Source organism: Choloepus didactylus, chromosome 1, assembly GCF_015220235.1.
Source record: "Choloepus didactylus isolate mChoDid1 chromosome 1, mChoDid1.pri, whole genome shotgun sequence".
NCBI classification, from domain to species: domain Eukaryota; kingdom Metazoa; phylum Chordata; class Mammalia; order Pilosa; family Megalonychidae; genus Choloepus; species Choloepus didactylus.
The window spans coordinates 184,564,725-184,591,610 of record NC_051307.1 but is presented as its reverse complement, the minus strand read 5'-3'; the positions used below and the strand labels follow the sequence as shown (position 1 = coordinate 184,591,610).

The window sequence follows — 26,886 nt, the reverse complement described above, 5'->3', positions numbered from 1 at the left end:
CTCTACACTTTCACAAGTCTTAAATCTTAAAGTTAAGTGGGATACTAGAGCAGCGGCACTCTGAACACTGACACTGAGAAATCTTTCTCTATGACAATGAATGTGGAAGACCCTTGGAACCTTCTGGGTGATGATTATAAGGTGATGTCTGAGAACCTGAATTTCTGAAACAATGAAAATATTTTCAAGAGCGTGCAACACTTGGCCCAGCAATTCTACATTTAGGGATTTCTCTTTCTGATCTTTTTGTACACACACAAAATCATAATATGAATAAAGGTATCCCCTACAGCACTGTTAGGTAATAAAAGACAGGAAGTAACCAAAATGCCTGCCAATGGGGACTCGTTAAATAAATTAACACCATACAGCTGTAAAAGAAAATGATGACACTCTTTACGAATGGATATGGAATTATCTCCAAGATGGAAAGTTAAGTAAGAAAGTACAGAAGAGTAAATATAAGTATACTCTCATTTGGGGTGGAAGGTAAGACAAACACACACAGGCAGAAATAACTCCTGAAGGATGTACAAGAAACCGGTATCACTGCTACCCTCTAGTAGCCCGCAGGGAGAGAAACTGGGAATTGGGAGACTTTTCATGCTTTTTGAATCCTGATCATGTGAATGTTATCTATGTCTTAAAGTAAATACAATTTTAAAGATGTACAACCATAGTTATTTTTCAAATCAGGTTTTTAATTCAAATCTGGATGATAGACTGATGGCTGGGAGGGGGAGGCCAATTCTTTCAAACCAAGAGACTCCCCCAGTTTCCTCATCTACAAAGTGTGAATACTAACACCTCACAGGGATGCAATCATGATGAGTGAACACTCTCGCATGTAAAACATTCGGCACAATGCCCAGAACAAGAAGTCAATAAGGAGATTTACTCAACAGAATTCAATGACACATGGCCACAGCCCAGTTATAAAAACAGGCACCACACCTTCTGCCCCCTGCAGTGCCTTTGCTCCGTCTTTTCCTTGCTAAAAGCAGCATGGGAGCTCCAGCTCTGAAGTGAGTAAACAGGCTTTTGTGGGTATATTAGTCATCTATTGCTCCACGACAAATTGCCACAAACATAGTGGTTTAAAAAAACATTCACTTTCCCACCATTTCTGCAGGCCAGGAATCCCGGCACAGCTGAGCTTGGTCCTCTGCCCAGGGTCTTACCAGGCTGCAGTCAAGGTGTGGCCAGGCTGTGCTTTCACGTGAGGACTGGAGTCCTCTTCCAAGCCCATGTGGTTATAGCAGAATTCATTTCTTGCAGCTGTAGGACTCAGGTCCTGCTTTTTTGCTAGCTGTCATCGAAGGCTGCTCTCAGCTTCTAGAGGTTGCCCACAGATGCTTGCCATGTGGCCCTCTCACAACAAGGCGGTTTATTTCTTCAAAGCCAGCAAGGCAGTAGATCCCTTTGGGAAGGATCCAGAACCTATTTTAAGGGCTTTCACCTGATTAAGTCAGGCCCACCGAGGGATGACCTCCCTTCTGATTAACTCCAAATCAACTGATGTGGGACCTTAACTACACCTACAGCATCCCTTCACCTTTGCATATAACATAACATACATTACATGATCATGGGAATGACATCCCATCACCTTTGCTGTATTCTATTGGTTAGAGGTGAGTCATAGGTTCCACTCACATTCAAAGAGAAGGGATCACATAAGATGTGACTCATTGTGGGGGTCACCCTAGAACATGCCTGCCAGAGTATGCTGGCCTGGGAGTCCTGGAGAGATAGCAAACCATGGTGGGAAAAGGTTAGGTCTTGGCTGGACCTGAGTTCTAATGCTGGCTCCAGAAGTTCCTGAAAAAAAAATTTTTTTTTTTTTTTTTAAACTTGGGTAAGTTACAAAGCCTTGCAGCCTCTGTTCACTCAAAAGAGGGAAGACATAAATACCTCACAGAGTCACTGGAAGGGTTAAACCAGGGAAAACAGCTCAGTTCATAGTAGAGCAGGCACTCAAACCTCAGCTCCCCTCCCTCTTCCCAATCCTTCCTGGAGGAACTTATGTCTTAAAACTAGTACAACAGGGAAGAAGATGGCAGCATACAGAGGAGTGGAAGCTAGCGAGTCCCCCTGGAACAACTAATAAACAACCAGGAACAAATAGTAAATAATCTGGAATAACTGCGGGGGGGACAAACGTGACCGTCCACTCATCATACACCAACATGAATTGGGAGGAATACCTGAGATCACAGCATAAAATTTGTAAATAAAAACTGTGGATCTGAGCCGGGAGCCCTTTCTGCCCATGGCCCGAACTGCAAAGCCTTGGGTGCTAGAAAGCAGCACTCTCCAAGAAAGTGAATATAGCTCAGCTGAGCTCCAACTGGGGTTTTAATTAGTAAACATGGACTGCTCAATACAAGCTACAAATCCCCAAGCAGACAGAGGCTTTTTGTGACAACTGATCCTGGAGAGCCAGAGGACCGGGTGCTGTCTCTGGCCGACAGGTGAAACTGAGGGGGGCCAAAGACTGACCCTGAAGGGGGTCTTTCTGTCCCTTTTTCAGCTCAGTGGAGAAAGCCTTAGCCATTTTCAATTCTCAGTGCTCAGACCCAGACAAGAGTGGAGATAGACGAGTCAGAGACTATTCAAATGCAAATGACCTCTCCCCAGGGGTATATCTTCCCTAAGAGGAAAGAGGCAGTGCCAAGCTCTACTACCTGCTTTCCATTCAGAACCAGACCCCAGAGCCTGGGGGAAAACAGCCATGGGCCACACCTCCTTACACCAGTCGGGGGTGACAGGCTGACAGGTGCCACCTGCTGGGCAGAAAAGCACAGTGACCCGAGGCTTCACAGGGTGTACCAATTTTATAAGACACACCCTCAGGGAGACCTGAAACTACTGCCTCCTTCCAAAACCTGAGCCCGTTCTGACCAAGGAGGCCAGATGCCTAGACAACAGAAAACTACAACATACATTAGGAGGAGCAAAGTTATGGCCCAAAGGAACAAACTTACACTTCAACTGAGATACAGGAATTTAAACAACTAGTGCTGGATCAATTCAGAAAGTTCAGGGAAGATATGGCAAAAGAGTTGAAGTGTATAATGAAATCACTAGACGTACATGAGGTAGAAATCGAAAGTTTGAAAAAACAATTGACAGAATCTATGGAAATGAAAGGAACAACACATGAGATGAAAGACACAATGGAAACATACAACAGCAGATCTCAAGAGGCAGAGGAAAACACTCAGGAACTGGAGAACAAGGCACCTGAAAGCCTATACACAAAAGAACAGATAGGGAAAAGAATGGAAAAATACGAGCAATGTCTCTGGGAACATAATGACAAAATGAAATGCAGCAATGTACGTGTCATTGGTGCCCCAGAAGAAGAAGAGAAGAGAAAAGGGGCAGAAGCAATAATAGAGGAAATAATCAATGAAAATATCCCATCTCTTATGAAAGACGTAAAATTACGGATCCAAGAAGTACAGCATACCCCAAATGGAATAGATCCGAGTAGGCCTACGCCAAGACACTTAATAATCAGATTATCAAACGTCAAAGATGAAAAGAGAATCCTGGAAGCAGCAACAGAAAAGTTACCCATCATGTACAAAGGAAGCTTGATAAGACTATGTGTGGATTTCTCAATAGAAACCATGAAGTCAAGAAGGAAGTGGGGTGATATATTTAAGATACTGAAAGAGAAAAACCACCAACCTAGAATCCTATATTCAGCAAAACTGCCCTTCAAATATGAGGGAGAGCTTAAAATATTCTCTGACAAACAGACAATGACAGTTTGTGAACAAGATACCTGCTCTATAGGAAACACTCAAGGGAGCACTACAGACAGAAGGGAAAAGACAGGAGTGAGAGGTTTGGAACACAATTTTGGGAGATAATAGCACAGCAATGTAAGTACACTGAACAAAGATGACTGTGAATGTGGTTGAAAGAGGAAGGTTGGGACCATGTGGGACACCAGAACAAAAGACAAAAAAGACTGGGACTGTATAACTCAATGAAACCTAGGATGCGCAACGATTGTGATAAAAGGTACAAATATGTTTTTACATGAGGTAGAACAAATGAATGTCAATACTACAAGGTGTTAAAAATGGGGTGGGATTGGGGGGAAAAATACAATCAATGCAAACAAGAGACTAAAGTTAACAGTAACATTGTATTATGCTTCCTTTAATATAACATAGGCAATATACCAAAGCTAAATGCATATGGGGGGGACAAAGGGGAAGCATATGGGACTCCTGGCATTGGTGATGTCTGTTTATTCTACTTCAGTTTAATGCTATCTTTCCTTTTGTTGCTTCCTAGCTATTATGTTTTGTTTTTGTTTTTTTCTCTCTTTTTTTCCTCCTGTCTTTCTACCTTCTTTGACTCTTCCTCCTCCTTCATGGAAGAAATGGAGATGTCTTTATACAGATAGTGGCGACGGTGGTGAATACATAAATACGTGACAATACAGGGAACCATCACTGTTTACTTAGGATGGAATGTATGGCATGTGAACAAAACCGTCTTTAAAAAAATGGGTTGATGAAGAAAACTTGAGGGTACTATATTGAGTGAAATAAGACAGACACATAAGGACAAATATTGCAGGGTCTCACTGATATGAACTAATATGTAAACTCATAGACATGAAATGTAAGTTACCAGGATGTAGAACAAGGCTGAAGAATGGAGAGCGGTTGCTTATTATGAGCAGAATGTTCAACTAGGGTGAACTTAAACGTTTGGAAATGGACAGAAGTAGCACATAGTGAGAATAACTTAATGGTGCTGAATGGTGTGTGAAGGTGGTAGAAAGGGGAAGCTCAGAGTCACGTATGTCACCAGAAGGAAAGCTGGAGATTAAAAGATGGGAATGTATGAAACAGTGAATCTTGTGGTGGACAATGTCTGTGATTAACTACACAAATATTAGAAATCTCTCTTATGAACTAGAACAAATGTATGACACTATAACTAGAAGTTAGTAATAGAGGGGCATATAGGAAAAAAATATATACCTATTGCAAGCTATATACTAAGTTAGTAGTATTTTAACATTCTTTCATCAACAATAGCAAATGTACTATACCAATACTATGAATCAGTAATGGAGGGACGGTGGTTAGGGGTTTGGGAGGATTTGGGTTTCCTTTTTTTGTGTGTCTTTATTTCTTTTCTGGAGTAATGAAAATGTTCTAAAAATTGAAAAAAAAATTAACTATGGTGATGAATGCACCGCTGTATGATGGCACCATGAGTAACTGATTGTAGACTTTGGATCTTTGGATAATTGTATGATATATGAACAATCTCAATTAAAAAAAAATAAAATAAAAACTAGTACAACAATGTTTTCCTCTTAAGCCTTCCAGCAACCCTGTGAGTAACATGTGAAAATGCTTCATAAAATACTATACATATACTTCCTGTTCAATACCCCAAGGAGTGGTCCCCCCCTTCCCATGGCTGATTTTATCTTTGGCAAATGGTGAGTCTGTCGCTAACATCTGCTGTCGTTTCTTATAGCATATGCTAGATCTGCTACAGCCTGCCCACCAACAAGGGGCCAAATGGATAGATCATGCAGTTATTACAGCATCATTTTTTTTAATTCATTTTACTGAGATATATTCACATACCATGCAGTCATACAAAACAAAGCATACATTCAGTTGTTCACAGTACCATTACATAGTTGTGCCTTCATCACCAAAATCAATCCCTGACACCTTCATTACCACACACACACAAATAACAAGAACAATAATTAAAGTGAAAAAGAGCAATTAAAGTAAAAAAGAATACTGGGTGCCTTTGTTTGTTTTTTTCCTCCCCCCATTTTTCTACTCATCCATCCATAAACTGGACAAAGGGGAGTATGGTCCATATGGCTTTCCCAATCACATTGTCACCCCTCATAAGCTACATTTTTACACAATCGTCTTCAAGATTCACGGGTTCTGGGTTGTAGTTTGATAGTTTCAGGTATTTACTGCTAGCTACTCCAATTCACTAGAACCTAAAAAGGGTTGTCTATATGGTGCGTAAGAGTGCCCACCAGAGTGACCTCTCGGCTCCTTTTGGAATCTCTCTGCCACTGAAGCTTATTTCATTTCCTTTCACATCCCCCTTTTGGTCAAGATACAGCATCATTTTGAAACAATATTTAATGACATGGAGAAATGTTCGCAACATATTGTGAATGATTTTTTTTTTTTTTTAAAAAGCATGATCCAAAATTGCCTTTTACAAGCTTCACGTTTCATAGCTTTGTGTGCTTTGGGCAAGTTACCTAATCTCTCTGTGCCTCAGTTCTCTCATCTAGAAAATGGGATAATGATAGGCCCACCTCATAATGTTACAGTGACATTAAAGAAGGTAAAATATGAAAACATTTAGCCCAGTGGCTGCCACCTAGTGGGAACTCAATGAATGACAGGTGCTACTGTTACTGAACACCACTTTTATAACCTGAACAGGAAAATAAAAAAAAAAAAAAAAAGACTTCTCATAAACAATATTTAGAAGTGGCTCTGTCTTCTCAATGAAATAAAGAAACGCTACGAGGAAGAAGAGAATGAAAATACACTGAGGTCATACCATGTTTAGTAATTCTCCCTGCTTTCCAGAAGGTTTCACTTTACTCCAAAGCATTTAATTACCTTTTTTTCTTTTTTCTCCCTTCCCATTCTCTTCTGAAGAAACTTCATTTTCTCCATCTTAAAAAATGAGGATGATGTTGCTTTTCTCTTAAGTTTCCCAGCAATCCTTGGGGGGGGGTAATACATGGAAACTACTTTATAAACAATTTTTCTTTATCAATCTATCCACCTATTTAATTTAAAAAAAAGGAGGGGAGGGGTACGTGTGTCCCAGGAAAAAGAAGAGCCATGTCATAGCTGTTGCTAATTAAAGCACAAACCAGGTGAAACGCTTTCTCTGCAGAGGGCTAAGAAACACTGTTAATGATTTCTGCCAGGCAGCTGGGACAGGAGGGGTCCTTTCAGAGTTCAGGACTTTTTCCCCAGAAGGACTCAGAGGCTGCTGAGCAACCAGTAGCTAGCACTAAGGCCCCTGATCTGGACCCTGCTGATCCCAGGAGTTGCTAAGAATCCCAGTGAAAAATGCCAGGGAGTGAGCAATGAGCAAGGGAAGCACTGAGCCAAACCGAGGACAAAGGAAGCAGGCAGGCGGCAGGTGGCGGGTCAGAGGGAGGCTGCCAGGGGCAGCAAGCGGCCAGCACTGCTAGACTGACAACAGAGAGGAGGAAACAGATGGAGGTCCCGTGGCACCACCAGGAAGCTCGCTCCAGCGCTGGGAGCTTGGGGGATGAGGGACTGGGAGGAAGGGAGAAGACAGGAGAGCTTCTCTAAAACAAGAATTTAAATAAACACACTGATCCACAAAGGGAATCCTCCACTGAGCCAGGCCCAGGGCTGTCCATACCTCCTGGAAAGTATTTAAGACCCACCGTAAGGCCAGAATACCTGCTGGACTTTCTCCAGACTCACAGAGGACCACACTCCCTGGCCCATCACAGCCTGACAGACCCTTTGGCTAGTGTTTCATCAGCACCACTTCATCTCTGGCTACTGGCTCCCAACCTGGGGCAGGTAGTTATTTGGGTGCCCTGGAGGGGAATTCTTGCCAGTGATTAAAAAATCCAGTGCTCTGCATCCTGCATAATGTCTCCTACATGTATATCATTTGTCAACTGTATGCAGATGCTCTTGCTATTACTTACATACAATAATGCATTTAAAGCATTACTGAATTTTCTAGTCCATCTTTGTCATTATTCCTTTTCCAAATCATCAGACACCAAAAATACTACTGCAACTTAAAATACTGTTAGAATCACACTTGGCTCCTTGAAATTTCTGGATGATAAAGGGATATCTATCAATTTCTAGATGTTAAAAAGTCTAGACAATTGTTCAATGCCACCATCCTCAGAAGAGCAAGCACTTCATTTCTCCCTCTGCAAAAGGTCAAAGCCATTTATCCTAAAGATGTGAAAACAAGTACTTCTCTACAAGGAAGTTCTTCACAGTTTACATGTGGGGACAATTAGAAGCTCCTTGATGCGCAAAATGGGACTGGTTACATAAACCGGGGCACATCCATGACTGGCTACAACAATGCTATTAAAACCAAATTGCAGACAAATAATAATTGACATGGGAAAACGTTCATCACATATTAAGCAAAAAACTCTCATAGTTACAAAAGTTGTATAGCATCGTCTTAATTTTGTGGGGGAAAAAAAAACTATGTGTCTACTGTAAAATACTATAAAGTTTTACTTTACATATTAATCCTGGGTGGGGGGAGGAGGAGACTCCTATTTTCTTCTTTGTTTTCCCAATTTTCTACAATGAACAGATATTTTTGTTATCAGGAAAAAAATGCCCATAACGTTTTTTGTTTTATTATTTTTATTTGTTGGACCACTGAAGAAAAGTAGTTTCTTGCTTTCGGACTGAGAATGAAGAGTTGGGGTCAGAGAATCTTGGCAGTGAGGTTCTTTGCTGCCTTTAAACCTCCTATTTCCAGGAAATAGGACATGGTGTGCATGTTATGCACAGTGTTCTCCTCCACCTGATAGATCTAAACCAGAACATAAAGGGGTGGGCCAATCTGGGTTATGTTGGGTCATTCTCCACAGAGGTCGAGATGCCCCCACAGTCTAATTCCCTCTGGGGTCCACGCTCTGAATCCCCAAAGTGAGGTCCAGAATTGCCTGGCCTCTTCGAGCATCTTCAGGACCTCCCTCTCATGCCAGAAAACTTATTGCTTCTCCCCAGACTTGCACACCCACCTAGGTTCCACCACAGCTGGAATAGGTCTTTCAATCTTACTTCAGACCAAACATCCCTTTAGGATATAAAGAATTTTGCAACGTTCTCCTGACAAACCTGAAACAAGTAAAATGCATACATAATATAACCCTAATCCTTATGACAACAACAACAAAAAGTTCTTATAAAGTTCCAAAATAATCCCTAGGGAGCGGTACAACACCCCCACCCCCCACCCCACGGTTCAGAACCACATCAATGGCAGCTGGTATTGACCTGCTACTGCCCTGATATTCTTAGATCAAGGACCATACCCTCACCACAATCTCCCAGGCCTCGGGGACCCGGCAGCTGCCCGCTTCTCCAGTCTCAGTCACACCTCTCTCACCCTTGCTCCCTCCAGACTCAGAGCCATTGTCCATGCTCTTCCCTCTGTTTGTAATGCTGTTCCCTCATCCTCCAGAGCACATGTCAAATGCCCCTTCCTCAGAGAAGCCCTTTCTGACCTCCCAGACAGATCAGAATTCCTAGTATATGCTCTATGGCGCTGAGAACCCCTCTCTTTCATAGCTTTTGCTCCAGCTTGTAATGATATATTTATAACCACTGGATTCATGTTTGTTTTCCCTATTAAGTATAAACCCCAAGGGGACAGAAGCTGTCGTATCTTGTTCAACCCTCTAACCCCAGTGCCAAGCACAATACCCTAGCACATAGTGGGTACTCAATAAATATTTGCTGACTATATAAATGAACTTCCTCAAAGAAATTTAGGTTTCCATCTTTTCTACTTGTTAAAGAACATTCTGATTTCCTTTTCCATATTATAGTTCTGCACAGACAGAAAGGGTTTATCTTGTTGACAGCTGTCTTCAACATGACTACTTTTCACATATCTGCACAGTTAAGAACTTAGCAGATGTTCTGCAAATGAGATGAAGCCACTTTTTAAACATCTGGGGTGGGGAGATCAAGAACTGCCCAAATACTGGCTCACTTCTTGCTACGTCTCCTTTCCTTTCCACCACCCACAACATGTCCCTTACCTCAAACTTAAACACACTGAATAAAGATACTGTAGGCGTCAATGGAGCACCCCCAACCTGACACACTAATACTCATCTCTCAAGACTCAGCCTTCTTTGTCTTCCCTCCATCACTCCTCCTTAATGTAGGTAACTACCAGAGTTTTTATCTGGCTGATCAGACCATTTTGGTTTACTGGTCTCCTCAACTGAATCACAGATTTCTTGAGGGCAGAGGCATCACCACAATCCTCTGTTTCTGCAGAAATGAAAATGTCTGCTGAATGAACGAACAGATGAGGAGTGTTGGTGAGGCACAAGCCCCCTCCGGGGGTCTCCTTACAACCGCAGTAAGGACATGTGGACCACTTCATACTCCAGGACTTCCCTCAAACACCCAGGTGATGCCAGGAGACGTGGATCTTGAGTCCAGACTACTCCCTCTAGCAGTGTGTATGGCAGGGACATCAACGGGGTTTCTTGAAGTGTAGCTGTGCCCCTCCCCCTTCAATGGCTTCATGCAGAGCATCCTCCCCCTTCAAACTCTTTTTAACAACTCTGTTGAGTAGATTATATAATCCACATATTACAATTCACCAATTTAAAGCACAAAGTTTTTAATATATTCACAGAGCTGTGCCACTATCACCACCAATTTTAGAACATTTTCATCACCCCAAAATAAAAGCTCTGAATCCATTAGCAGTCACTCCCCATTTTCTCCTAATCTCTACTTTCTGTCTCTAAAATTTGCCTTTTCTGCACACTTTCTATAAATGGAATCATGCAATATGTGGTCTTTGGATACTGGCTTCTTTCACTCAGCATAATGTTTTCAAAATTCATCCACGTTGTAGTAAGTATCAGTACTTCATTCCTTTTTATGGCTACATAATATTCCATTGTATGGATATACTACATTTGGCCAATGGACATTTGGATCATTCCACTTTTTGGCTACTAGGAATCACTGCCATGAACCTTTGTGTATAAGTTTTTGCATACACGTATGTTTTCATTTCTCTTGGATACGTAGCTAGGAATGGAATTGCTGGGTCATTTGGTAACTCTGCTTAATCTTCTGAGGAAGTACCAGTTTTCCAAAGCAGCTGCACCATTTTACCTTCCCATCAGTAATGGGTGAAGGTTCCAATTTCTCCACATCCTCGCCTTGTTATTATGTCTCTTTTACTACAGCCATCTTTGTGGGTGTGAAGTGGTATCTCAAAGTGGTTTTGATTTCCTACTCTATTAACAAGCAACAACTCTGCTGGGCCTCCTGGGGGTAGGAGGCCAGTGAGGCCTTGCCTGAGCCCTGCCTCTCCTGCTCATACCCATGTGACCTCAATGAGCTCCTTAACCTTTTTCAGCCTGTTTCCTCAACTGTCAAACATGTTACTTCACTGCACTGTTAAAATCATTTAATGCGATGATGTATACATGGTATATAGGAGATAATTCCAGCACATCATGAAGAGAAATAGTAGGGCCCCCCAAATGTAGCTATTTTTTTTAAAGAAGTTATTCCTTAAGGACAAGAACTGGGACTGTGTCTCTAATCTGCTGAGGACAACCAAAGAAACTAAACCATTTGGCCACAGGATTATAAGGATTTGTTAAAATGACACGGCAAAGTACTAATACTTGCTTAGAAGCTCACATTCTTCCTATTTTCTTGCCTTCTCATTTTCTAGTCATGGTCAACCCAAGAGAGGCCCAAACAAGGGGATCTGTTCTCCAAAGGAAGGGCCTTTTCAATGATTTCTTAACATAATATGTCGACAGGTAGGCTGATCATCAGACCATGATGAAAACACTTTATAAGAAGCTGAGCACAAAAAAGGTCAGCCAGTTTAGTCTGCAATTGAGACATCAATGGTCAAAATGACACTGCCCAAAGGGTGGCACCTTTTTCACTGCTTCTATATCAGAACTTGGCTACACAGTTGTTTTATAGCAAAGAGGACAAATGAGCATCAAATACACAAGGAGACACCCCAGAAAAGAAGAAAGGGGGGAGAATAGGGAGAAGACAGACAGGGGCCTCCCTCCTCCCCATAGACTGCCCTAAAAAGTCTCTTTATTGTAATATGACCTCTCTGCAAAGGCAACTTCATCCCAGGGGGTCTGCTCAAACCAGCCTGCACCTGCAGGGAGTTCTCCAGGGAAGGAGGAAGGGGTAAGAAACCCCTGGTTTCAAAAAGCAGCCCAGAGAAGCAGCAGCTAGATAAAGCAACTTGTAAGTCTTTGTTCCCTTCTTCTGAACAACAAGCTCCATCATTGGCCCTAGCAATCTGGCACAAGGGCCAGAGGGTAGTTGGAGCTTAAAATGGAGAGTTGGAGGTTTATCTACTCCACTGATTTCTCCACTAAATGGACTTTTCTCCACTCACTGACCAACATGGAGGCTTCTAATTCCCATAACTCTTGTCCACCAAACTCATCATGCTATGTCTTCCAATGCTCAGGAAGGGCCTATCCATCCCAGCCTATCTTTTGAGGATGCCGAGTGGATTAATTTCCACTATTGGGCTAAACAAATCTCTAGCCTGGGCCAAAAAATGCCCTGCTCAAACCCAACACTGCTCAGCACCAGGTCTGCTTTTGTTTTTTTAAGTTGCTAAAATGCCTCTATTTCCTAATTTTTGGTCCATTGAGATACCCTTCTTAGGAAGAGGGAACTAAGTCCCCCTTCCTTTCAGGTGTGGCCCAAGCAGGAAATGAGAGCCTCTTTAAGCACACACTCAGCAGCTGGAGGAACAGCCTGCGGACGCCCACCCTGGCAGGCCCAAGGTTCCGGTCTGTGACACTGTGCTCCTCTCCCCGTTCCTTTCCCCACAACCTGTTCGCAAATCACCACTCCCCACGTCCACCATTCTTGTCACAAGCATTACAATGAGCGGAGAGTCAAAAACAGCCAACCCATTTCAAAGTGCATAATACAAATGGAAAACAGGTTTAAAGTTAAATATTTCTTAAAAAAAAAAAAAAAAATGGGACGGGAGGAAAGTAAGGAATAAGGAAAGGCCGGAAAAGGCCGGGCAGCGAGAGCCGGGTGGAGGGACCCTGCGCTGCGCGGGACACGCCCGAGCCCAGACCTTCATCCCGCCTCGGCGACCCTGACTCCCCCCCAGTGAATACTAGCTCCTCCAGGGACAAAACACGCCCCCCTGACCTAGGCCCTCCGTTGAAATTTCAGAGCGTAGGGGACCAGGACGGCCGCCCCACTTCTTTTTCTCCACCATTGAACGGCAGACCCTCCTCCCGCGCTCCGCCCGCGAAACCGCGCACCCAGCAGGAAGTCTTGCTGCGCTGGGTCCGGAGGAAAAGGAGACCGCGGAGGAGGTCGGGTTTCGCTGCCTCAGCGCCGCCGCCGGGGCGACTCCCACCCCCCGGCTCGGGTTCGAAGTGCAGCGGCCCAGAGAAGAGGAAGAAAGATAAAAAGGAACTTTTGCTCGCGGTTTCTGTCAGTGGGCGGGTCAGGCTCCGCAGAGGGGTGGGCTGGAAAAACTTTGGAGCTCTGTAAACTTGCATTCAGCTGGAGCAAGGGCCCGCAGGCTGGGTTCCACAGCGGGGGCTGCAAATGCAACTTCCCGGGAGGAAGCTTTCCCTGAACTCCACTTCTGGCGGTACGGTCTCCTGCCCCACTCGCAGCGCGATGCTCCGAGGGGCTCTGCCTGGGTCTAGCCGCCTGGCGCCTTCCCTCCCCGGGACCTTTCCGACCCGGCCAATTCCGTGTGGCCCCAGCCGTCTCTTACCATCTGCGCCAGTTTCAGCAGAGCCCCTTGAGTGCGGGGGTAGACGGGATCCAGCAGCCCTTCCGAGGGGCCCCCGCCGGGCTGCGCCGCGCCGGCCCCGGGTCCGAACGCGCTGCTGCTGCTGCTGCTGCTGCACGTGGTGCGGACCACCCCGGCTCCGTGCGACATCGCGCGGCCCCAGCCCACCGGCCGCTTCCCGGGCCAGGGGCCGAGGGCCAGATAAGGAGGGGCGGGGCGGGGCGGGGCCGGGGGCGGGGCCGGGCCCCGGGGCGTGCGGCCGGTGGGCCCTGGGCGAGTGTGGGCGGGGTGGGGCAGGGCGCGCCAGTCCCTCGCCCGGGCGCGGGATACGTGGATCCAGCTGTGGCGGGACCGCGCCCAGCAGGGGCTTTCTGGGCACTTTTCGGGAAAGGTAGCAGCAGTCCCGGCCTTCCGAGATGTGCGGAAGTTGGACTACAGGGAGGAGGAAGCCGGAACCTTGGACCGTGGCCTCTCAGAAGCCCGGGAGACCGAGGTCACAGCTGGTTCTCAGTCTCCTGGGATTTTGTGTGGGCGCGGCTGCGGATGTGTGCTAAGAGGTATCACATACAGTAAAATGAGCAAACCTTAAGTGTTCAGCTACATTAATTTTTGTGTATGAGTACACTGTGTAGCCACCACTCAGATCAACAAATTGAACATGTCCATCATCCCCAAGAATTTCTCTTGTGTCCCTTCCCTATCAATCTGCCTCAACCCCCAACTCCAGCTTCGGGCTTCAGCGTTGCGTATTCTAGGACTTCACATACTTGAAATCATACAGAATCTTCTCTTGTGTGTCTGGCTTCTTTCCCTCAACGCAATGCATCATTCACCACGCTGGATATATTAGTTTTATCAGTGGTTAGTTCCTTTTTATTGCTGAGTAATATTCCACTGTGGGAAAATATGACAATTCGTTTATTTGTTCACCTGTTGATGGATGCCTGGGCAGTTTTCCTTTTTTTTTTCCTTAGCTATTAAGAACAAAGATGCTGTGAACATTTTGGTACAAGTCCTTTGGTGGACATAAGCTCTCATTTCTCTGTGGGTCACAGGGAGAGCATATTAGAAACTGCCAGTTATCCAAAGTGACATGCCATTTTGCACCCTTCCTGGGTTGTATTAAAAATGAAGACAGGCCCAAACGGGGCTTCCAAACTGGGATATGTTATCATTGTTCCCTTTGAGCAAACTGTCCCTGTGACAGTATTTAGAACTTCATTTGGAGATAACATGGAAAGTCTACCTCCAGTTGATTGGATGCCAGCACTGTCTTGCTGTCCTGTCCTGGATCTGCAGCAGCAGGCTGGCGTCAAGGTGGCAAAGTCTTGATGATTCTAGAATGTCAACGAAGGGTGTTTGGGGATTTGTTGTTTTCCCTCCTTTTATGTATATTTGAAAGTTTTCATGACCAAAAAAAAAATCTGCCTTCAAGATCTGTTTTCTTTTTAGACAACAGTCACAGCTGCCTGGCATTGCAATTTCTTTCTTTATAAAACAGGGATAATTGCACCTAGGGGCTGCTGTGATAAAGTGATAGACATGCAGGCATTCCATAACATTTCTAACTATGCCCACAGGCATGAAGTAGACATTACATATAATTTTCCAAGTATATTTACATTTTTCACTCCTGTACTTGTCCAAGGCTTCGGACTCTTTTGAAGTAAGGGATTTAGGGAAGCAGAAAGATTACCTGCTGGATAATTTCTCCTCTGAGGGGCCAGCATCCAATTTTCCAACAGTCTTCTAAATTAGCAATTCTCAGTGTTAGCCTGTGGTCACAGACCAACAGCACCAACATTGCCTGGGAACTTGCGAGCAATGCAAATGCTCAGGCTCCACCCAGACCTGCTGCATCAGAAACTGGGGACAGCCTCAGAAATCTGTTTTGACAAGCCCCCTGGGACGATTCTGATACACTCAAGTTTGAGAACCAATGTCAGTGCCAAGGGTCCGCTAGAGTTGAGACATTACATTGCTGGGTTTCTCTGCTTGGTGTTGGCCAACATGACACCCAACACTGATAGAAGTAATTGCTGCTGCTGGTTATGCTGTATAATCACTTTAGCATGATCACTTAAGACCTTGAGCAAGACTCTTGGCAGTGCAAGGGCTGTGTGGTGACCTGATAGACTTGATCTCTTCCACAAATCAGACTGCTGCCAGGTTCTACACTGATGGGCTGGGTGGGAATTGCTGCTCCTGGAGTGGGGGTGGGGAGAGCAAAGGATAGGCAAAGGGCTTCATATCTTTAATGATTTCACAGTCCACTGGGAAACAGATGGGCAGTCCCTGAGTAGCTGGTGAGAATTTGAGAATTTTCAAGTTTGTCACCACTCTTTTCTCTTTATGGACACAGACATTCCATTGCAGATGGCTTGTTGACTGTTCCAAGTCTTCAGTTAGTGTCATTGTCTTTTCTCAGGAGGGGCCAAGGAGGCTCAGGGAAGAATTTGGCCCCAGGTAGTCAACAGAGGACATTTCATCCTCAGTAGGTCCTTGGAGAGGAAGGGAGATGGGCAGCAGCTACCCAGGCAGGGCTGGCCTCATGGGCGTGTGACCTGCGTGTTTGCACAGGGCCACATCCAGAAGGGCCCCGGACTTAGTTTAATGCTCTGCTGTCGCCATCTTGAATTTTTAATTTTTTGAACAAGGAGCCTCAGATTTTCATTTTTCTCTGGGCTCCATAAATTACATAACTGGTTCCACATACAGATGATATCCTGATATCTTTGTCTGATTGACCCTAGGAGAGAGAGTACCTGGAGATACCAAATTCTCCAGGAAAGCCATACTTGAGCCTTGGGCTCAGAGGAGAACCCAAGGATATAGAGGGTCTTCCATCTTTCCCACCTGCCTTCAGCAAGGTGATTGCTGGGGGCTCTTGGAATGGACAGGTGACTTTTTTCCTTGTATCTTCCCCAGTTTGCCTCACCCCACATATACACTTACCCAGGTAGAATACCCCCTTCCCTATTTCAGCTGTTTTTCCTTATAGGAAAAAGAACATTTGGGGGCATCTTTTATTTTTCATTGTGGTAAAATGTATAAAACATAAAATTTGCCATTTTAACCATTTTAAATGTACAATTCAGTGGCATAAATTATGTTTACAATTTTGTGCTACCACCATCACCATCTGTTCCAGTTTGCTAATGCTGCCAGAATGCAAAACACCAGAGATGATTGGCTTTTATAAAAGAGGGTTTATTTGGTTACACAGTTACAGTCTTAAGGCCATAAAGTGTCCAAAGTAACACATCAGCAATGGGGTACCTTCACTGGAGGATGGCCAATGGTGTCCAGTAAACCCGTTAGCTGGGAAGGCCCGTGGCTGGCGTCTGCTCCAAAGTTCTGGTTTCAAAATGGCTTTCTCCCAGGACATTCCTCTCTAGGCTGCAGTTCCTCAAAAATGTCACTCTTAGTTACTTTGGGGATGTTTATCCTCTTTTAGCTTCTCCACAGAAAGAGTCTGCTTTCAACGGCCATCTTCAAACTGTCTCTCATCTGCAGCTGCTCTCTCAGCTTCTTTGCATTCTTCAAAGTGTCCCTCTTGGCTGTAGCAAGCTCACTTCTTTTGTCTGAGCTTATATAGGGCCCCAGTAAACTAATCAAGGCCCAAGCTGAATGGGCGGGGCCACATCTCCATGAAAATTATCCAATGAAAGAACTCGCCCTCAACTGATGATCACATCTCCACGGAAACACCCAAAGTCTCCAACCCAAAGAACACCAATACGTTTCCTGCCCACACAAGACTGCATCAAAGATAATGGCGTTTGGGGGAACATAATACATCCAAACCAGCACACCATCCAATACCAAAACTTCATTATCCCAAACAAAAACTCCTGTGCTCATTAAGTAGTAACTCCCAATTCCCCCTCTCTGTCCCTCATCCATGGTGACCTCTAATCTCCTCTCTGTCTCCATGAATATGCTATTTCCTGATATTTCATATAAGAGGGATCATACAATATCTGTCCTTTTGTGTCTGGCTTATTTACTTAGCATAGTGTTTTCAAGGTACATCCATGTTGTTGCATGAATCAGAACTTCAATCCTTTTTATGGCTGAATAATATTCCATTGTATGGATACACTATATTTTGTTTATCCATTCATCTGTTGATGAATACTTGGGTTTTTCCCACTCTTTGGCTATTGTGGATAATGCTGGTGATGTGAACATTGGTATACAAGTTTCTGTTTGTGTCCCTGTTTACAATTCTATGGGTTATACATCTGGAAGTGGGATTGCCAGGTAAAATAGTAATTCTATGTTTAACTTTTTGAGGACCTGCAAAACTGTTTTCCACAGTGGCTGCACCATTTTACATTCCCACCAGCAATGCATGAGGGTACCATTTTCTTTGCATACTTACCAGCACTTATTCTTTTCTGTTTTTGTTTTTGTTTTTAGTAATAGCCATCCTCGTGGGTGTGAAATGGACAATGAGGTCATTGTGCTTTTGATTTGCATTTCCCTAATGACTAACTATAGTGAGCACCCTTCATGTGCTTATTGACCATTTTTATATCTTCTTTGGAAGTCCTTTACCCATTTTTCAGTTAGGTTGTTTGTTTTTTTTTGTTGTTGTTCTGGTGACATCTTTTATCAACCGACTACGACTTGTTTATACCAACATGATTATTATGATATAGCTGGTCAGATGTAATGAAGAAATAGCACAATGACAACTACCTCTGTGTTATTCACAGTGTTTTTGTTTTGTTTTGCTTTGTTTTTTTAATTCAGTTTTATTGAGAAATATTCATATACCATACAGTCATCCATGGTATACAATCAACTGTTCACAGTACCGTCTTATAGTTGTGTGCATTCATCACCCCAATCTATTTTTGAACATTTTCCTTACACCAGAAAGAATCAGAATCAGAATAAAAAATAAAAATAAAAATTTAAAAAAATTAAAAAAAAACCCACCCAGATCACCCTTCCCCCCATCCTGCCCTATTTTTCATTTAGGCTTTGTCCCCATTTTTCTACTCATCCATCCATACACTGGATAAAGGGAGTGCAAGCCACAGGGTTTTCACAATCACACTGTCACCCATTGTAAGCTACAATGTTATACAATCATCTTTAAGAGTCAAGGTTACTGGGTTGGAGTTTGGCAGTTTCAGGTATTTACTTCTAGCTATTCCAACATATTAAAACCTAAAAAGTGCTATCTATATAGTGCATAAGAATGTCCACCAGAGTGACCTCTTGACTCCACTTGAAATCTTTCAGCCACTGAAACTTTTATTTCGTTTTATTTTGCATCCCCCTTTTGGTCAAGAAGATGTTCTCAATCCCATGATGCTGGGTCCAGATTCATCCTCGGGAGTCATATCCTGCGTTGCCAGGGAGATTTACACCCCTGGGAGTCAGGTCCCACGTAGGGGGGAGGGCAATTAGATCACCTGTCAAGGTGGCTTAGCTAGAGAGAGAGGGCCACATCTGAGCAACAAAGAGGTACCCAGGGGGAGACCCTTAGGCACAATTATAAGCAGGTTTAGCCTCTTGCAGCAACAAACTTCATAGGGTCCAGCCCCAAGACAGAGGGCTCAGCACATCAAGCCTTCAGTCCCCAATGTTTTTCACAGTGTTTTTGATTGCAAGTGACAGAAACAAAACTCAACTTTAAAAGAAGAATCCACTGACTCTTGTAACTGGGATGTGTAGCGGTGAATTCCCTTTCAGGCATGACTGGATCCAGGTACTCAAATCAAATCTGGTCAGACTCTCCATCTCTTCACTCTCCTCTGTGTTGGTTTTACTGCCAGGCAGACCCTCTTCATGTTGCAACCACTGGCTCTCATGTTTACATTTCCTCTCAGTGAATAATCTAATTCTTTATAAGGGTACATCTTTCCCAGTGGTTCTGGCACTAACTTTCATTGGTCCAAATATGGCTCATAGCTTCATCTTTCAACCAATCATTAAAACCAGTGGGGTGGAACATTTTTATTGGACAGGTCAAATGCTAGCTACCCAAAGAGCTGGGGTGGGGAGGTTCCCCAAAGGAAAATCAGAAGGTAGGTACCAAGACAGGGAATGAATATTAGGCAGGCAAAAGTAGCAAGTGCCCATGACCCTCTTCCCATATCTGAGTTTTAAACCCTTTTCCAGGGCATTTCAAGAAGTTTATTAGGCTCTGAGAGACAGCCATACTCCCTGCCTCTTCTGAGGAACAATGGCCCTATCTCTGGGCCACAGCTGATTGGACCAGGGCTGGCCATGAGCCAAGAGCAGCCAATCAGTGGATTGGTGAGCAGCATTTGGAGTGGTCTGATGGGAGAGCTTTGCCCAATAGGAGTAGGAGTTTCTATCAGAACCAATCAGATCCTCTCTCTTGGAGGTCTGAATGTGAGGCAGTGGGAGGGATTTAGCAGTTGGGAGGTAAATGTCAAAGAAGCCAAAGAGCACCTAGAGAGAAGACAGGGGCCTTGGGCTGGAGGGGTCATGAGAGGAAATAGGGAGAGATTGAACAGAGCAGAGTGGCTGAGGCACGGTAAATGGAGAGCAGTATGTGCTCACTGCTGAGGGATCAACTAGGGAACCTGGTTCCTGGTGCCATAGGGGGCTGCAAAATCTGTTTCAGTGCTGCCTGTGTGGCTGAGGGACAGGACCCTGCGACCAGACCACCTGGGTTCAGCTCCCGGCTCCAGCAGTTGCTGGATGTGTGAAGTAACGTTTTGAAGAGATCTGATTTACAATAAATAGAGCCACACCTACCAGTATGTGGACCAAAACCAAGAACATGTCCAAACTGGGTTCCAGAATTCAATCCATCACACTGGGAAAACACAACTAGCTGATTGGTTTCTGGAACATATCAATGGCTAGTTGCTTATGAACTGTGGGACCTAACTACTTCCAAAAGGGCAAATTACTGCCCCCAGTCTGAGTCTCCATTTCCTAATCTGTAAATTGGGACAATGAGAGAACTGACTTCACAGGGTAACTATGGGATATAATGGAATAATACACATGGTGCCTAGAATACTGTATGACCGATAGTAATGAATATCTGTTTTACCATTTTTCCTTATGTCCCCATGTATCTGAACAAGAACCGCCCCCCCCCCATCACCAGTGGTTTGTTGTTTCCATAACCGTAAACATCACAGGCCACCTTTAAGGCAGAGATAAAGTACTATTTGGATATGTAATAGAATTTCAGGCAATCTGAGGAACTGAGAGAGCTTCTGGGGCAAAGTGGCATTGGGTAAAGGGAGAATGCATTAACTTCTAAAGGCTCACTGAATGGATTTAACATGTTAGTTAACCATTCCCCTATGGTTAGGTTTTTAGGCTGACTCCAGTTTTTTTTTTTTTTTCCCCACTGTACAAAAGGCCAGGATTAACATCTTTGTGCATGAATCTTAGACTCCTAAGAGATGCATCCCCAAGTCCAAGGTAATAAATGTTTTTAAGGTTTTAAGGCTCTCCATACATATTGCCAAATAGCTTTCTGAAAGCGTTCTACCATTTTATCCCCACACCCTTTATAGTTTCATTTGGTTCCTTTCTTCACAGTACAGATGTTTTCAGATAAGCCTGGAGGAGCTGGGGACCCGGAGTAAGAAAATTTCAGTTCAGACCCAATGATTCTAATTACTCACCATGTAATCTTGGGGAAGTCACGGTTCACTTAATGGAGCCTCAGTTGTCCCCAGCAGATAAATGGACTGTGCACACCTGCCCTATCTATGGCACAAGAGGACCAACTGACATCATTTGTGAAAGCTGCTTATCAAGTGTAAAGTTGTAGGTTGAATCATTTGAAATTGCCATTTTTATAGGTTAAAGAGAGATGAATATTGGTAGTTTCTCCTGGTTCAAGCTAATACTGTATCATTTAAATGGTTGGATGTAGTTAGGTCCCACAGTTCATAAGCAAGTAGCCATTGATATGTTCCAGAAACCCATCAGCTAGTTGTATTTCCCCAGTGTGATGGATTGAATTCTGGAACCCAGTTTGGACATGTTCTTGATTTTGGTCCACATTCTAGTAGGTGTGGACCTATTATAAATAAGATCTCTTCAAAATGTTACTTCAGTTAAGGTATGGTTGCATTGAATCAGGTTGGGCTTTAATCCAGATTACTGGATTCTTTTATAATAAAGCAGAGTGACAATCAGACAGGGAGAGAAGGCAGGAGACACTGCCATGTGCCCTGCTATGTGACAGAAAAGCCAAGGACCAAGGATCACCAGCAGCCAGCCCCAGAATACCACAGTCTTTGGGAAGAAAGCAACACCTAGCTAATGCCTCAATTTTGGACGACTCCTAGCATCAGAACTGTGAGCCAATAAATTCCCATTGTCTAAGCCAACCCATTGTATGGTATTTGTTCTAGCAGCCTCGAAACTAAAACACCCAGGGTAGCCAGCTCACTAACCACCTGGTAGTTTTCATTTATTAAGCACTCTTCTGGCCATCTATTTCCAAGCATTATAAATATATCCACACCTCAAAATCTAAAACCCAAAATCCCTCCCAGGTCTTCTCAGAGCAGGGCTCCCCTGTAGTGCACAGAGCCCTCACTCACCATATCTCTGCAGTATCCCAGTTCTGACAGTGCTAGATTTGCAGGCCACTCTCAGGTTTGCTGCCCTCTATTGGCTTACTTCATCTTCTTTTTCTTCTAAGTTGCTAGTCCTTCAGTGTTCTTCAGGACTCTGAATTAATTTCCCAGTCTCTTGACATCAGCAGACATTTACTGAACACTAAGTATGTTCCAGGCACTGTGCTGAGCACCAGAGCAAAGATGGAGAAGAACAATCCACCATCACGGCTCTCCAAAACATCACAAACCAAATGGGAAGCAGATGGTACTCAGATTATTCGACAGCATGGCAGATTAGGATAAGGGTTACAATGGACATTTTTAAATGCCCCACCTTTTTTTTCTTTTTAAATAAACTTATCAAGGTATAATTTACATAAATTTAATTTACATAAAAATGAAATGCATTTTAATTAAACAGTTTGTGAATTTTGACATACACAGACACCCATGCAACCACCACCACAATCAATATGTGGAATATTTCCATTGCCTCAGAACGTTTTCCAGTCAATCCCTCCAACCCAAGGAGACCACTGATTGGTTTCCTGTCATTATAGCTTTGTTTTGCCTGTTCTAGAATTTCATATAAATGGAATCAACCATTATCTTTTTTGTCTGTCTTTATTCATTCAGCTTGATGTTTTGGTGATGTCAATCATGTTGTGTGTAACAGTAGTATGCCATTGTTCTAGTCTGTTAATGCTGCTGGAATGCAAAACACCACAGATGGATTGGCTTTTATAAAAGGGGGTTTATTTGGTTACACAGTTACAGTCTTAAGGCCATAAAGTGTCCAAGGTAACACATCAGCAATCGGGTACCTTCACTGGAGGATGGCCAATGGCGTCCAAAATACCTCTGTTAGCTGGGAAGGCATGTGGCCGGCATCTGCTCCAAAGTTCTGGTTTCAAAATGCCTTTCTCCCAGGACATTCCTCTCTAGGCTTCAGCTCCTCAAAAATGTCATTCTTAGTTGCTTTTGGGGCATTTGAGCTCTCTTAGCTTCTCCAGAGGAAAAGTCTGCTTTCAAAGGCTATCTCCAAAATGTCTCTGTAAGCTGAAGCTCCTCTCTCAGTTCCTGTGCATTCTTCAAAGTGTCCCTCTTGGCTGTAGCAAGCTCGCTCCTTCTGTCTGAGCTTTTATATTGCTCCAGTAAACTAATCAAGGCCCATGCGGAATGGGCAGGGCCATGCCGCCATGGAAATGATCCAATCAGAGTCATCACCCACAGTTGGGTGGGGTGCATCTCCATGGAAACACTCAAAGAATTATAATCTAGTCAACACTGATACGTCTGCCCACACACAATTACATCAAAGATAATGGTGTTTTGGAGGACATAATACATTCAAACCAGCACAGCCATTGTATAAATACATCACAATTTGTTTATCTATTCACCTGTTGATAGACATTTGGGTTGTTTCCAGTTTGGGGCAATAATGGATACAAGCTACTATGCATATTCTTGCAAAGTCTTTTTGTAGACATACTTCCCATGTGTGAAATCTAGGAATGAAATTGCTGGGTCATGTAAGTGTATATTTAACTTTATGAGAAACTACTGAAGTAATTGTACCATTTTCCATTCCCACCAGCAATGTATGAGAATTCCAGAATTCCTTGGTACAGTCAGTCTTAAATTTTAGCCAATTGAAAGTGTGTGAAGTGGTACCTCATGGTTTTAATTTGAAAAAAAGGCACCACCTCTGATATCTAAGCTCTTTTTCTTAAATGCCAGGTGTTTAGGCCAATTCCTCACTCCTACAGGGTCAATCTATGTCCTCTGGCATTGAATGGCAGAAAGGGAAGCTACCTCTCAAGAGTGACTATTTGTTTTTGAGACACAATAAGGTGGCACTCCTATTATAAGTTAAAATGGTTAGAAGCCAGATTATTCAACTTCCTCCATCATACTTCCTTATTGCAATGACCAAAGTCAGGTCATAAGAGCTCCTTTGAGTATCCCTCTTCCCTGCTGTTTCTCTTTCTAGGATTGTCCTGGGCTATTGCCATCCTTAAACAATAATAGCCTCAGGAAGTCTGAGTCACTCTCTCAAGTGGACTCTCCAAATCTCCTTTTCTACCCATCCATGGCTAATGTGACTTTGGAACTGTTGCTAAAGTTGCTAAACATTTCATCATTATTTAGAAAATAAATCAGAACCAAATCATCTTTGCTTGAAAGCCATTTGCCAGATGTCCTGTGTATCGGTTGGGATGCATGCTGTTGTAAGTAACAGAAATTAGTTTAAGCAAAGTGGACAGAATTGCTCATGTAATTGCAAAGTCCAGAGTTTAGTGGCATTCAGAGCTGAACTGATTCAGTGGCTCAATGATGTGATCATTGATGAAGTTTCTTTCCATCTCTTTGTACTGTCTTTTAGTTACCTTCATCCTATGACTGGCTTCCCCTTTTGGTTAAAAATATTTGCCAGCAACTCCCTAGCTACATATTTCTTCAGTTAGCTTTTTTTTTTTTTTTTTTTAAATGAACGCAGTTGTAGGGGTTTACAGAAACATCATGAGGGAAGTACAGAGTTTCTATAAACCACCCACCCACCCCCACACACAGTTTTTCCTATTAACATTTTGCTTTAGTGTAGTATCTTTGTTACAATTCATGAATCAATATTATAATTATGCTATTAACTTTAGTGCACCATTTACATTGTGTTGTACAGTTCTATGGTTTTGAGTGTGTGTGTGGTTACTCATATACAACCTAAATTTTCCCCTTTTTTCCCTTTTCAAATATACAATTCAGTGGTGTTCCGGTTTGCTAATGCTGCTGTTACACAAAATACTAGAAATGGATTGGCTTTTATATGGGGGTTTATTTGGTTACAAATTTATAGTCTGAACGCCATGAAAATATCCAAATTAAGGCATCAACACAAGTATACCAGGCTCGTGTCTGCTGATCCTGGATTGTCTTCCAGCTCCTCTCTCAGCTGCTGTGCATTCTTCAAAATGTTGCTTTTGGGGTGTTTTGTCCTCTCTTAGCTTCTCCAGCGCCTGTACATCTAAGTGTCTGGATTCCTCTCTTAGCTCCATCAGCAGATCTTTTCTCTCCAAAACGTCCCTCTCAGCTGCTCTCTGGGGTCCTTCTGTTTGTGAGCTCTTTTATAGGGATCCAGGGATTAAATCAAGACCACTCTGAATGGGTGGGGTCCATATCTCCATGGAAATAATTTTTTTTAATCATTTTATTGAGATATATTCACATACCACGCAGTCATACAAAACAAATCGTACCTTCGATTGTTTACAGTACCATTACATAGTTGTACATTCATCACCTAAATCAATCCCTGACACCTTCATTAGCACACACACAAAAATAACAAGAATAATAATTAGAGTGAAAAAGAGCAATTGAAGTAAAAAAGAACACTGGGTACCTTTGTCTGTTTGTTTCCTTCCCCTATTTTTCTACTCATCCATCCATAAACTAGACAAAGTGGAGTGTGGTCCTTATGGCTTTCCCAATCCCATTGTCACCCCTCATAAGCTACATTTTTATACATCTGTCTTCGAGATTCATGGGTTCTGGGTTGTAGTTTGATAGTTTCCATGGAAATAATTTAATCCGAAGTTTCACCCACAGTTGACTGAGTCACATCTCCATAGAAACACTCAAGCAAAGGATTCCAACCTAATCAACACTAATAGTCTGCCCTCACAAGATTACATTAAAGAACATGGCGTCTGGGGGGACATAATAAATCCAAACTGGCACAAGTGGTGTTAATTTCCTGCACAAAGTTGTGCCTCCATCCCCATCAGCCACTGCCAAAACTTTTCCATTGCCCCAGAAAGTTAATTTTAATAAGAGACCTGACTTACTAAAACCACTCCAGTATAACCCCTCCTGAAATTACAACAAATACATTTTAAATTGTAAATGTCTAAAAACTTCCATTATATTCAATAATCTTATAACATTGGTTGCCTGTAGCTAAGGTGGGAAAGAAATTTTTCACCGTATGCTCTTTTTTGCCATTTGAATTTTGAGCTACGTGGGTGAGTTAGCGCTTCAGAAAATAAATTAATCTCAAGCAAACAAAAATCAAACATAACAAAAAAGCTCTTGCTAATATTGCACCATAGCACTGGCTGGCATAAACGACATTCACCCACATCCTTGCTTTTCTTTAAATTTTTCATTTTTCTTTTTCTTTCTTTTTTTTTTACATTTGTTCTAGTTTAGAAGCTCTCTTAAAAGAGTAAGTTTGCTCTTTCCCAGAACCCCCAAGCAAGACCTGGGTAATGTGCCTATTCCTGAACCAAGCATTGAGTCCAGGGTATGGTTTTACGCTGATTAGCTTGGGTAGAGCCACATGCCCCATTTCCAGTCACCATGGAATTAGCTTTCCCCAAAGTACCTGAGCTGTGTGGGGGTAGGTAGCGTGGATGCTGAATAGATACCAAGAAGAGTGAAAAAAAGGTGTTGGGGAGACAGCCACAAAGTCTGCTATGTCTAGGATTAAATTTAGCTATTTCAAATAATCTAGCAAAAGAATATTCTGCCATTGAAGTGAAACTTCTCAACGGAAATGTCTCCTCTGTCAACAATTTTCTTGCCTGTCATCCTCCTAAGTTTCTATGAAAAATCACCGTTTCTTTGATGCCACACATTTTTCCCCAACCCTAACTCTTTTATATATGCTAAATAACTAAATTCTTATATGCTCGCT

The 26,886-nt window shown here is 43.1% G+C and overlaps 1 protein-coding gene across 1 annotated transcript in view; it reads right to left on the bottom strand.

Annotated features, from left to right (window-relative positions):
• The window catches only part of CMTM7 (CKLF like MARVEL transmembrane domain containing 7), a 101,946-nt gene extending 86,543 nt beyond the window's left edge, over nt 1–15,403 (bottom strand). The window contains 4 exon segments of the mRNA XM_037825667.1: nt 13,582–13,868; nt 13,915–13,972; nt 13,975–14,031; nt 15,296–15,403. Of these exon segments, the coding sequence (XP_037681595.1) occupies nt 13,582–13,868; nt 13,915–13,972; nt 13,975–14,031; nt 15,296–15,403 (510 nt within the window).
• Between the last annotated feature and the right edge of the window lie 11,483 nt (nt 15,404–26,886).